Source organism: Prunus mume, linkage group LG6 (assembly GCF_029339155.1).
Source record: "Prunus mume cultivar Tortuosa linkage group LG6, ASM2933915v1, whole genome shotgun sequence".
Classification (NCBI taxonomy): Eukaryota; Viridiplantae; Streptophyta; class Magnoliopsida; order Rosales; family Rosaceae; genus Prunus; species Prunus mume.
Genome location: NC_142703.1, coordinates 22343807 through 22357625, shown reverse-complemented (window position 1 = coordinate 22357625; position 13819 = coordinate 22343807). Strand labels below are relative to the sequence as shown.

General features: G+C 37.4%; 1 protein-coding gene across 1 annotated transcript; it reads left to right on the top strand.

Annotated features, from left to right (window-relative positions):
* The first annotated feature begins 5791 nt into the window (after positions 1–5791).
* Positions 5792–11625, top strand: LOC103335920 (uncharacterized). Its single transcript, XM_008238955.2, has 5 exons — positions 5792–6330; positions 8252–8376; positions 9672–9986; positions 10090–10259; positions 10978–11625. Exons 1-5 carry the CDS (start codon positions 5992–5994, stop codon positions 11376–11378), a joined length of 1350 nt encoding a protein of 449 aa, XP_008237177.1. The 5' UTR covers positions 5792–5991; the 3' UTR covers positions 11379–11625.
* The last annotated feature ends 2194 nt before the right edge of the window (positions 11626–13819 follow it).

Below are 13819 nucleotides of genomic sequence, written 5' to 3'. Positions count from 1 at the left end.
AGTTTGCAAGTTATGAAAAGCATTGTATGGATTGAAAGCGAATCACCACGTGCATGGTTTGGACGGTTCACCATGGCAATGAAAAACAATGGTTTCAAGCAACCTTCAGATCATACTTATTCTTGAAACATCGAGAAAGGAAAGGTAACAGCATTAATAATCTATGTTGATGATATGATTATTACTGGGAATGATAAACAAGAAATATCACAACTACAAGACTATTTGGCTATTGAGTTTGAGATGAAGGATCTAGGTGGACTCAAGTATTTCTTGGGAATTGAGGTGGCTCGATCACAGCAAGGCATATTTCTCTCTCAAAGGAAATATGTCTTGGACTTGTTGACAGACACAGGAATGCTAGATTGCAAACCTGCGGACACTCTTATTATTCAGAATCATCATCTTGGAGAATATCCGGATCAAGTTCCAACTAATAAAGAAAGATACCAAAGGTTAGTCGGAAGATTGATCTACTTGTCACATACTCGACCAGACATTGCTTATGCGGTGAACGTTGTCAGTCAATTTATGCACTCTCCAAGTGAAGACCACATAAATGCAGTTCTTGATACTTAGATATTTGAAGTCTGCACTTGGAAAAGGACTTATGTTCTCAAAACATGGTCATCTAAATATTGATGGTTATTCAGACGTAGATTGGGCAGGTAATGTAACAGATAGAAAATCCACATCGGGTTACTTCACATTCGTGAGAGGTAATTTGGTAACATGAAGGAGCAAGAAACAGAATGTAGTAGCTTTATCGGTGTGAGCCAGTTGAGGCATGACTAAAGGGATTTGTGAACTTCTTTGGTTAAGAAAGTTGCTTACTGAACTTGGGTATAAACCTACATCCACAATGAATCTCTTTTGTGACAACAAGGCTGCTATAGCCATTGCACAGAATCCAGTTCAGCATGATCGTACTAAACATGTTGAGGTGGATCGACACTTCATCAAACAGAAGCTTGAGGCAAAAGTTTTTCAGTTTCCTTTTGTGAAATCTGAGGATCAATTGGCAGATATTTTGACAAAGGCGTGACTTGTGGAGCATTCCACAATTCACTATATCAGTTGGGCATTAGCGACATCTATGCACCAACGTGAGGAGGAGTGTTGACGTGACTTGTGGATATTGACTTACTTTCCTTACACACCAAGAATTCCTATTATAATTGTAATTGATTTACTTTAATTCCTGATTTCCTACTGTAAATAGATTTAGGAATTTATTATTTACTTACCCATTCAGGTTTCGTTGTATTATAAATACGACCTACTACAAGGAGAAGAATACACAGAAAATTCCCACAAACAAATATTCTCTCATAGTTCTCATATTTTAGCAATATTTACCTTGATGGAGAAAGAGTCCCTCGTTGGTGCGTTGAACCTCAAGACCCAAGAAATAATGTAAGGGACCCAAGTCCTTTATAGGAAACAAAGAGCTCAGTTTCTTGATGAAAAGATTGCACACTGATGAATCTGGACCACTGACCAAGATGTCATCCACATAGACAAGGACAATAACAAGAACTGGAACCTTAAGAACAAAGAGGGATGCGTCAGAAAGATGATTGAGTGAAACCAAGAGACTTGAGAGCTTGAAACAATTTATCAAACCAGGCCCTGGGAGCCTGTTTGAGGCCCTACAAGGACTTTTTGAGTTGACACACATGATTTGGAAAGTTTGGATCACTGAAGCCAGGTGGCTGATGCATGAATACTTCTTCTTTTAAATCACCATGAAGGAAGGCATTATTAATATCAAGTTGATGCAGAAACCAATTGAATTGCACATCAAAAGTTAACAAAATTCTGATAGTGACAGGCTTTGCCACAGGACTAAAGGTTTCGATAGTCCAAGCCCTCTTTTGATGAAATCTCTTGCAGCAGCGAGCTTTATACTGTCAATGGTCCCATCAGGCTTTTTCTTGATTCTAAATACCCATTTACAGCCTACAACATTCTGGGATGAAGAAGAAGGAACCAAGATCCATGTTCCAGTTGATTGGAGGGCATTAAATTCAGCTTGCATGGCTGATCTCCACGCAGCAAATTTAGAGGCACTGATGACAGGTTGTTGGCATATAATCAAGAGAAGATGATAAAGGGTGTTTGGTAGCAGTATAAGCTTTAGGCTTAAAAATGCCATTCTTTGATCTAGTAACCATAGGATGAATATTTTGACCTGGTAAAGATGGAGAAGAGGAGTGAGATTGCAAAGGGCTGAAATTGTGTGGTGATACAAATGCACTAGTATTAGGAGTATGGGAAGAAGGATGGATGGAGGGAGAACTTGGTAAGACAGAGTGTGAGTTAGGAATGGGAAATTGCAGGTCAATAACATGAGATAAAGTAGGGATAGAATCAGAGGGGATGCGGACTTGGCAGTAAAGGGAAACGACTTCTCATCAAATAAGACATGCCGAGAGATATAGACTCTGTCAGATGATCATGTCTAAGCACTTATAACCTTTATGCTGTAAACTATATCCAAGGAAAACACACTGCTTGCTCTTGCCATCAAGTTTAGAGGAAACATAAGGTTTTAACCAGGGGTAACAACTACATCCAAAAATCTTTAGCCTAGTATAATCTGGTAATGTATGAAATAAAAGCTCCCATGGAGATTGCGCAAGACCATAAATGGGCAACCTGTTGATCAAGTAAGTAGCAGTAGATATAGCTTCAACCCAATAAACTTTAGGAACATTAGAAGCCACTAACAATGTTACTGTTTTGAACAAGATGCCTATGCTTTCGTTCTACACGACCATACATTCAGTGTATGTGGGCAATAATCGATGACAAATACCATGTGGGCAATCAAGCGATGACAAATACCATATGTGGGCAAATGATGACAAATACCATGCAAATTAAGATAAGACTGAAAAGAAGCACTAGTGAATTCACCCCCTGAGTCAGAACGGATAGCCTTTATTTGATTACCAACAGATTTTTCCACATATGTCTTGAAAGTTACAAAGGTAGAATACACCTCAGATTTTCTTCTCAAAGGAAAGAACCAGCTATATCGGGTGTAATCATCTACTAACAGAGTATCTAAAACCACTCACAGTTCTGAAAGTCCCCATACATCACAATGAAGTAAAGCTAGACTATGGGAAGTAGATGAACCGCTGAAAAGCTTTATGATTTTTAGCTATAGCACAATCCAGCGAAGAAATCAGCGAAGATTTATCTTGCGGTGCAAGCTTATTACAAATCACTTTTCAAAAATATTGGAGGAGGATGACCCAATCTACTATGCCAATCTTGTGGAGCTTTATCTTGATATCAAATCTTTGAAGAAGAAATTGAAGCGATCACGTGAAGGAGAGCTTTGCAAGGATAGGATCCATCTCTAGGTCCGCAAGCATCTTCCAGAAAAGCGATCCTTGACAAGGATCCATCGAATCAAGTGTCAATGAACATGAATTGTCTTTGACAAATTGAAAGCAGACAACAAGTTGTGCTTCATTTGAGAACATGAAGTACATTTTTCAATTTAAAGGAAACTGAGTATGTAACAAGAGGAACCAATATGGTTGATGGACAGACCTTTACCATCACAAATATAGACTTTGTCTTCACCGTGTAAGGAGATGGAGAAGATATGTTGAGATTTCATTGGTAATGTGAGAAGTTGCGAGTCAATGAGCGAAGGAGAGGGCTTTGATGTATAGTGCGCACACATTGAAAGCTTGGTGGGAGGATTTACCATAAATTGCGAGATTCATGCGATCATAGCGATCTATGGCCTCATGACTTGTATTTTCACAGATCGGCAAGGAACATGAGCCCCAGAGGAAAAGGAAACACGAGTTGGAATTATGACCACGATTGAAACGAAGGAAGCGAGTTGTAGTTGCCCGATGAGAGCGATTGTAGTTGCCATTATTGCCATAGTTGCCCCGATTGTTGGAAAATTGATTGTTCCTGCCACGATTGGAATTATATCGAAAAGAGTTTTGAAGCGGTGGATGTTGAGCAGCAAATGCCTGAGGTGGTGTAGGAAGAAGAGGCGGTGAGACTTGGGTCGAGAGAGCATGAAATTTGGTTGCAGAGGAGGCAATTTTCTTCCCTTCGAGTCATGAAAGCTCCTTTGTGAGTAATAAACCATGTAATTCATCAAGAGATGTAAGAGAGACGGAGCATGATAGAATCAATGAATGATTCAAACTCATCAGGAAGCCCAGCCATTAGCAAAGAATAAGATCGCGATCCAAACGAAGCTCGGTTGTAGTGAGGGAATCGAGATTTCCTTGATCTGCGGATAATCACCATTGTTTGGGAGCCTTCAATACGAATCTGGCGAAGGCGAAGCGAACGGTTGATGAATATGAGCATCAAAAACACCACCAAAGCGTGCTCAAGTTTGAGCCACAGATCTGGACGAAGAAACACCAACAATAAACTGAATGACTTCCTCAGAGAGTGTTGAATTGAACCAGATGAGAAGATTTGATCCTTCTCATACCAACTCTCGTAAGGGATTGAGTGATCGATCCGGTAAAAATGGCACCGGACAAGGCTCAGTTCCATCAATAAGTCCAAGAAGCTTCTAGTGACGAAGAATTGGAGCAAACAGAGCACACCAAGGTAGATAATTCGAACGCTTGAGCTTGATCGGCACCATGCTACCGATGTTTTGAATCGTAAGAGAAGTGTAGGTTTGGTGCGAATTAGGGTTTGAAAAGGAAGAATTGGGATTCTGAGTAGGGATAGACGGAATTGGAGAAGAGGATTCAAGAGGTGACGCCATCAGAGATGAAGGAGACAAAGAATCAAGAAAAAGAACAGCAACAATCAATTGCTTACAGATCAGAGATCAAACTAGAGATCGGAGCGGAAGAGACTAGGATCGAAGAGTGCCGTGAGGCAGTGGCGATTGATACCATGAAGAAAACAAAGAAACCAGAGAAACAAAGGAAAACAGAAGAATAGTTTTACTGAATAATCCTCTTTTCATTTACTAACTTTTCTTTCTTAATTACATTTACATTTGAGGTGTATATATATAACCAAGGCTATACTAAACTTTCCCTAACAACCTGCTGTAACAAACATAACAGCTTAACAAACTAAATGAGCTGTCATGAGTCATGACTTGGCATCTTTATCTTTAAACATTGCTGAAAGCGTGAGATGCAAAATAGAGAAGATGAGCAAGCTGAATGAAACACACGTCTTTGTAAAAAATACACCACTTTTTGGTCAATAAGGGTAAAACTGTCCTTTCACGTACTAATTTAAAAATGCCCAATTGATTCAGTTTTTCCAAAAAAAAAATTAAAAACCCATTCACCAAACCCAAAACAAAATTAATCCATTATCATATCCTTATTAGTAAACATCTTTATCACTAACAACTAATTTTTCTTTACTTTCAAATCAAAATGTTTTATTTTTACCAAACATTTTAAATTACTTAACTTTAATGCGAAATAATTTTTTTTAATGAAAAAAACAATCACCTTAATTTACTTTAAAAAAATCTTGGGAGAAATTACAAATATGGTAATAGTTGGGGGTGATTGAGTAGTTTACTCAGAAAAATGTGTGTATTGGTAGAAAAGCTTATATGAAACGGGAACATCACTATTTTGTTATATCCAATTAATCACAAATTGCCACATAAAAAAATTGTCATGCATAACATGTCGTGATTAGTTGAAATAGAAAAATAATGCCATCTTCGTTTCAACGAGTGTTAAACACGTACCAAAAGAAAAAGTAGAACAGAGATGAGGACACCTGTGGTCGTGTAAGAAAATTCCCCATTTAAAAACGTACCTCTCTTTCTCTTTCACTTTGTATGTGTATCTCTCTCCTCCGTATCCCTAAATCCCTATCCTCCTGTGACCCGTCTGTCTACGCCACAGATATCTACACGACGACGCAGAGCACCTGACGGCCTAAACTAAACAACCAACCAACCAACCAACCGAAAAAGAATCCTTTCTTTCTTTGTTTCAATCGATGGTGGGTGACGGCTTTATCATTAACCACAGCACGAACAGTTCCAACAAATTAGAGAGCCCAAAGAAAACAAAGAAGAAGAAGAAGCGTGGTGGTACCAAGAAGAAGATGACCACCGAGCAGACTTTGGCTTTCAAGTCTGTGAGTGAATGGGTTTTCTTGGAACAAGCTTCTTCACTGCCTTCCACTGCAGCTTCTTGTGTTGTCGATGATTTTGGGGTACAGAAGAGCCTTGGAAGAGGTGGAGACAAGGTAGTGTTCGAATTGCATTCACATTCAAAATGCAGTGATGGGTTTCTTTCGCCTTCCAAGTTGGTGGAGAGGGCTCATGGAAATGGGGTGAGTTATGCTTGTATTGATTTTGGCTTTTTTAATGGTTAATGGGTTCTGGCTTTTTTAATTTTTTATAAATATATTAATATATTTATAAATTGTGTGTAGTAAATTTTTTTTTTTATGGCTCAACATTCAAACTGGGTTTCAATGAAAAGCTCGTGTGGGTGCCGGTTTTTGAGTTCCTGTAGTTCTATTTTCTATGGTGTAATTTCTTTGTTGATATTTAGATGATTTATTTTCTTCTTAAACCACTTTCTTAAAACCCAACGAGCACGCTGAAAGAGCATAATAGTGACGAGGGGTGTCTACACCTTTTGAGCATTTTAATTTTCTCTTAAGTTCTGGTTGTGTCTAGGAGAGAGATTCTGTATAGGTCAAGATGCAACATCTTTGACCCATTCAGGGTGTTTTGTCTCTCTTGAAAGAGATTAGCAGATTGAGGATCCACAGTACAACAAAGGACGCTTCTTACTGTGAGATTTAATTAGACTCGGGATTATATCGCCATCTCAAGCTGACCCAAAGATTATGGCTTCAAAATAAGAATGTATGACATAACGTTAAGTTCTTGCAAACCTTTGTATGAAGATGATTTTTTAGATAAGTCAATTTTCATTTGTCAGATTCGTAGATTGGAAAATTCATGGCTGTTGGCCCAGCCATTAAAAGCTAATTATTATTGATTGACGAAGTCATTCTGGTAGCTTTTATAAGGTGCTATCATAGGTATAGATGGTAATTATTTGAAGGCAAGGAGGCTCTGCCTTTAGATGATACATTTTCTGAAGCATGGGTTCGAGGACTGCTTCCATTGGTTTGCATGTGTGTTTTGGGGGGAAGAGGGCAAGAGGCCAAGTAAAAACTGTCTAAGTAAAATTGAGGATATTTTAGTTGCAAATGTTCGTGAACCACCAAGAGACTCCATTATGTATGTAGGATGTAACATGATATTGGTAAGCTTTAAACATTCATGCATCTTGGCAGCGTAAATTATAAATCCGTACTTGTTTATTCAATCGTTTATGCTTTTAGTGAGCGGATACATGCAAATGAAAGATGATGGAAAGTACATTGTATCTAGTTAATCATCAGGTATTTTGAGAATTTAGACTGTTCTGGATGTGCATATACCATTGTTTTTATGGGTTAACCGTCTAGTTGCTATATGCGTAGGACAGAATAATTTGTTTTCACCTTACTCACTGAAAGAAGGGTTAAGAAGAAAAAGGGGATTCAAAAACAGAAAACAGAATGAGCTTTGTGGAGCACTGTAGTAGCAAATATGACCTGGTTTGCATTGAGTTGGAGTCAGCTACTACTATTTCCAGCATGAGGGGAGTGTTGATAATATTGCTGTTTACAGCATGTTAGATTGGCTTGTCTCTGTCATTGTCTCAGTTCTAGTCTTGCTCAGATCTCGTTAAGTTTTTGTGATAGCTGTTAAGTTTGTCTTTTATTCTACTTGCGGCAAGCTGGGAGTTGTTGATATCTACTCTCCTGCTTCAGGGGGAGCCTCATTGATGAAGGCGATAAAAAGCCTTATGTTTGAATGATTTAGCTAATTTAGTTTGCTGATTTGGTTAGCTAATGCAGGGCTACTGATTGACATAATTTAGTTTATTTGGTTGGGCTTGTTTGGATGGTTTCAAGGGATTATTCTAGGTAATTTTCGATTTTTTATGTAGGGTGCTACGTAAGGCTATGTATATTACTCAATTAAATCCATGAAACATTTGGTACTCTTCAGCTTTTCTTAATTTTCTCCTCAACAGCTTTTCTTTTGGGTGTAACCGATGTTTGTGATAGCCTCACAGTTTTGTATTAGAAGTTATTTGTCCAGAAAAACTAATGTGCTTATATTTTGAATACTTAAAATTCATACTGCAATGTAGTGAAGTTTAATTAGTATATGTGGTCATAACAGGTGAAAGTTCTTGCTCTGACAGATCATGACACGATGTCTGGCATACCTGAGGCCCTGGAAGCAGCTCGGAGATTTCGCATAAAGATAATTCCAGGTGTTGAAATCAGTACAAAATTCTACCCAAGGTAATTTTTGAAAGCTATGCTTTCTGGAAGCCCTTAAATTGTGGACCCATTTTTTTTAAGGTTGATTACTCGTGTTCCCCCTAATACTCTGTATTGTCTTATGTTACTCATAGCACTTATTTGGAGATTTATGATCAGAGAATGCCTTTGTGTTTTCTTTCCGTCTAAACCTGAAGAATCATGTCATGTAATACCTTTTTTCGTATAAAATCTGCACGAACTTCACAAAGAAATCAGTTGCAAGAGTGTTGAAAATAATCAGCCTTTGGGGAAGCTCTATTTGAACCCAAATTTTTCGTAAGTTTACCCTGCTTAATATCTACACCACCCAACTTTTATTAAATAAATCAAAAAATTGTAAGTACACCCAACCCACAGTCCAAAACAAGCCCCACTATCACCCAAACTGACTTACCTATCTAATTTGGAAGTAAAGCTAATTGACGAACCACACCCACACCCACCCACTTAATTTTGGACATGAAAAGCTGCACTGCACCTATGTCCCCTACGCCACTGAAAACAGCAAGAAACCTTCTTCACTAATGTTTGGTTTTGCTAACATTTCAGAAATGCAACTGAGTTTGGACTGAAATATCTGGGTATAAGTGTGCTGTTCAATGCTGGTTTGGTGTTTTATTTGAGAATTTGGATTTGATTTATTTTGCACTGTCAGATTTGGTGTGCCAAATCTCCATGAGTAGATTCAGTAGTATGCCATCAAAATGCACATGGGAGGGTTTTGTGGGGGAAAGGCCAAGCGGACTAAACAGGATGTTCGGGACCACACTGCCGAAATGTTACATTATGCCAGTCTTTGTGTGCCGAACAAGTCTTTATTCCAGTTATATGAAAGATGAAAAATTTGTAGTTAAACTTGGAAAAGTCATATTTTAAGACCCACAATCCACGATTGGAGTGTCCATAGCCACTGACAGTAACTGTTTTGTTTACACCAATGTATGATGGAGTTAGCATAGGGAATGAATAAAGTAGTCTTTATGGTTTTTGGTGGGAGGAGATGAGTGCTGGATGTGCTCAGGTTTTTTTGTAAAGATAGCATTTTCAAGTCTTTTTTTCTTTCAAACCAGCCGTGTTATTTAATTGTCATTTTACTCTAACGTAAATGTGTAAGTTTATTTTTCTTTAAAAGGTCAAGTTTATTTATGAAATTATTTGTTATATTATTGGCAACCTCAAATTTAATAGCAAATAATCAGCATATTTAACGACACGAGGAAATATCCCCTTTCCTTAGTTTTCAACACCTCTGATGCTTTGCACAATGGTTTTAGAGGAGATTCTGAACCAGAGGAACCAGTACACATCCTTGCATATTACAGCAGCTGCGGGCCAACAAGTTTTGAAGATCTGGAAAAGTTCTTGTCTAATATAAGGGATGGTCGTTATCTTCGTGCAAAAACTATGGTTTCCAAACTGAACATGCTCAAGTTGCCTGTTAAATGGGAGCATGTCTCAAGGATTGCAGGCAAGGGAGTTGCTCCTGGGAGACTGCATGTGGCCCGTGCGCTGGTTGAAGCAGGTTATGTGGAAAACCTGAAACAAGCTTTTTCCCGCTATCTTTTCGATGGTGGACCTGCATACTCGACGTAATATTTTGAGCTTACTGTTATATCTTTTTCTGAATACTGTTGATGCATATATATGACAAATAAACCATTGTAAAGAATTATTTATGTTGAATGGATTCAGGGGAAGCGAACCTCTGGCAGAAGAAGCAATACAAATGATTTGTGATACAGGAGGTGTGGCTGTGCTAGCTCATCCTTGGTCATTGAAAAATCCAGTGACCATCATAAGAAGGTTGAAAGAAGCTGGTCTTCACGGGATTGAAGTTTACAGAAGTGATGGAAAACTGGCTGGTATGCAATCTGAGATGCAACTATTTGCTGCTTTATGTATAATTTGTAGTTTATGCTGTGAAATCAATGCTACATAATGTATTTGACTTGTACATCTTCGTCTTTAAAATTATAATTGATGTCAGTGTTTTTCTGGAATACATTTACTACTCATGGATCTCTCTCCAAGAATATAAAATGATTGAGGGGGTTGATTTCAACTTGGTTTTATTTCATGTACAATGTTGCAAGAAATATCTTGGTAGAAAAGGAAATTCTCTTATAAGATAGATAGAAGAGAATGTCGTATCTTTCCAGACTTAAAATGCTCCCAACTCACCATTCTATATATATACATCGGGGCCATAGGAGCTAGGTGTCAGTTTATTGTTTGTTGTCAAAAAGTGTGCATGTCAAATGCCATTCAATGAGTTTCTATTGCACAATGGTTTCAGTAAGACTCAATCTTTTCCATTTTGTAATGCATATACTTGGTGAGTTTCTGGATGGAACAGTTCCCAACTGACATGCATGAACACTTAGATCATGTGCCTGTTGGGTTCACTATATAAATGTGATAATTGACTTTCTTGTGGTATGAGTACTAGCAAATACTGGTTTTCTTCTGGTATTTACCTTGGAAAAAAAAGTGAAGTTAGTTTTTTTCTTATGTTTTTTTTTTATTTGAGTTTTTTTCTCACTCAGTACTCATATCTCTATCTGCTGATTTTGTCAACAGTGTACAGTGATCTAGCTGACACTTATGATCTTCTGAAGCTTGGAGGGTCAGATTATCATGGGAGAGGTGGGCATGGTGAGTCTGAGCTGGGTAGTGTGAACCTTCCAGTGCTGGTTTTGCGTGACTTTCTTAAAGTAGCTCGGCCAATTTGGTGTCGTTCCATTAGACACATTTTAGAAAATTATGCCGAAGAGCCTTCAGATTTTAATCTAGCAAAGATTACAAGGTTTGGGAAGGGAGTTTCCCCCTTAAGCTGCGGCAAGGATTTGATTGATCGCTGCTTGTCTTCGTGGTTGACAAATGAAGAGAGGCAAAATGCAGTTTTTGAGGCCGTCAGATTGAAGCTTTCTCATGTTTCAATTAATCAGGGAGGAATCCAGGTTCCTATAGAGAGTAAATAATCCCTATCTAATTCATATATTTTCCTGTACCAATCTTTCATGGAGGTGATGATATCTAATTTATTCTTCTAACTATTTTTAATATTTTTAATCGCATTTTTGCATTTGTCGTGAGATATTAAAATCTTACGAGTGGAAGACTGAGCAGTCGTCAGAAATCCCAGAGAAGGATGACAATAGCTTGTCTTTGATTTTTCTACACCTGCTGTAAAATCAGATTTTTGATAGAATGTCCATTATTTTTACAGGGGATTTTCTTTCTATCGTTTAGCAACACGGGCATAGATTTTAGTTTTTCGTCCTGTTATCCATAAATGTTGGGCAAATGCGCCTTTTGACTCTGGTTTACACCCTCAGTTCTTAAATTATTATTATTTTTGTCTTCAAAGCAGTAAGATCATTTGGCTATCTGCGAACTATGGAAAAATGCATACGCGAATACAATGTTTTAGATAGGAACACAAAAATATTTATGGATTGTGATAAGCGAATGGCTAATGTATTTTTCATTAATTCATGTATTTGCATGGATTGTGAGAAGACATTTTCGGCAACCACGGCAATCTTATGAAGGTGACACGTGGAAAAATGAATATTTCTTAAGTCAATTAATTATTCTAATTAAATTATATTTAATTAGGGAATTATCTTTGATTTAAGATAGGTTTATTTTCCTAAAACAAGGAGATTTGATTTTCAGCAAATCTCTTCAATCCTATCACCTACTTTTGGGAAGGGATTATTCTTCAAACCTTACATGCTATAAATAGTTGGCATCACACCATATTTGAGGTAATTCTAAAACCCTAGCAATTTCCTCTCTCTCTTTCTCCTCTCTCCCACATCTTGCTCCAGCCATCACCACACAGCTCCATGTGTGTACGGCTTTCCCCATGAGAGAAGACCTCCATCCTTTCCGTTATTTGCCGTATCTTTCTAAGATCCAATTAATTGACTTAGGTATCAGAGAGCTTTTGGTCAACACCCTCAGGTGTGGTGTGGTATGTTGACTCCAATCTATTTTACAAGGAGCGAGGAAGAAGGAGAAGAAGAAAATTCAAAGGGTGAAGAATCTATCCGTGAATATTCTCCCATGTGAATATTTGCACAAATAGATATCTTTCAAGGATGGAACAAACAAAATGTGGACTGTTTGGATTATAAAACTACATTTTTGAGTTGTATCTGGTGATAATTTCTTTGTTGGTATGTATGGTTGAAGTTAGAAGTGGGCTTGTTTATATGATCTCAAAGTCAGTATGAACTTAAGTTATGTTTGTATAGGGAAAATATGATAAATTGAAAAATGGGCTAAGGACAAAACACCCTATGCATGTTTGAGGTCATTCTTATACCCCCCAAGTTTCAATTTCATCGATTTACTCCTCATAGTTTTCAAATTTAATCAATTTACGCCTTCTGTTAAGTTGATTGTTTAGTCAAACGACAAGCCCACTATGGGACCTACCCACTAACCAACTCCTATATTTTTTTATTATATAAAATGATAAAATAGCATAATTAAAAACAAACTTAAAAAACCCAAATGCACAACCTTCCCCACCCCTTCTTGTGACACACAACCGCACCCACCCGGTGTGAGGTGTCAAGCAGTGAGTCACCTGAGCATAGCTCCTTTAAGTAAGGCCTCAGCAAAGACGACTTGTATCTTTGGGCATGCTAAGATGAGGTAATTAGGCCCAATGGTTAGGTCAGCCCGTGGCCCATTGTGGAATGTACCAGCTTGAAACGCAACTAGCCAACCCATTTATTAAATTATATTTATTTTAGAGAAAATTAGTACATAATATTAATACATTTATATCTTAAATTCAAGTCTATTTATTTTCTCTAATAGTATATACTAGCCTCTTGACACACGGGTAATTTTTTTTAAAAAAAATATTTTAAATATTATTTTAGAATTAAAAAGATAATGGGTAGTTGTTAGTTGGTAATTTTGTAGCAAATTTTTATAAATGATCGACCGTAGCTATTTGTGGTTTGGTGATTTTGAAACCGCAAACCGACCGCGTTTTGCGATAAACCTCAAAATGCGGTCGATTACCGCGAATTAGCGGTTCAAAACCACAAATTCTCAAGCATTCACAAAAATATAAATTCATAACCTAAATAAATAAATACACAACCTTAATTTCTCAAACATATATAAATTCACAATCTCCTCAACTTCTCAAGCCTTCACAACCTAAGAAAATTAAAGTTACAATTCCAAGCATTCTAATTAAAGTTAAACTTCTCAAGCATTCCAAATCCAAATCCTTTAAAATTATAAACCAAAAGCAAAATGCAAAGCAAAATGAATTAAAATTACAACAAAAAAGAAAAATTCAATTCAAAGTTAATTAAATTATATTTAAAGGAAAATGCAATGCACCATATTTTGACTAAAGTTACAAACTCAAGTGTTGGTGGTGAGT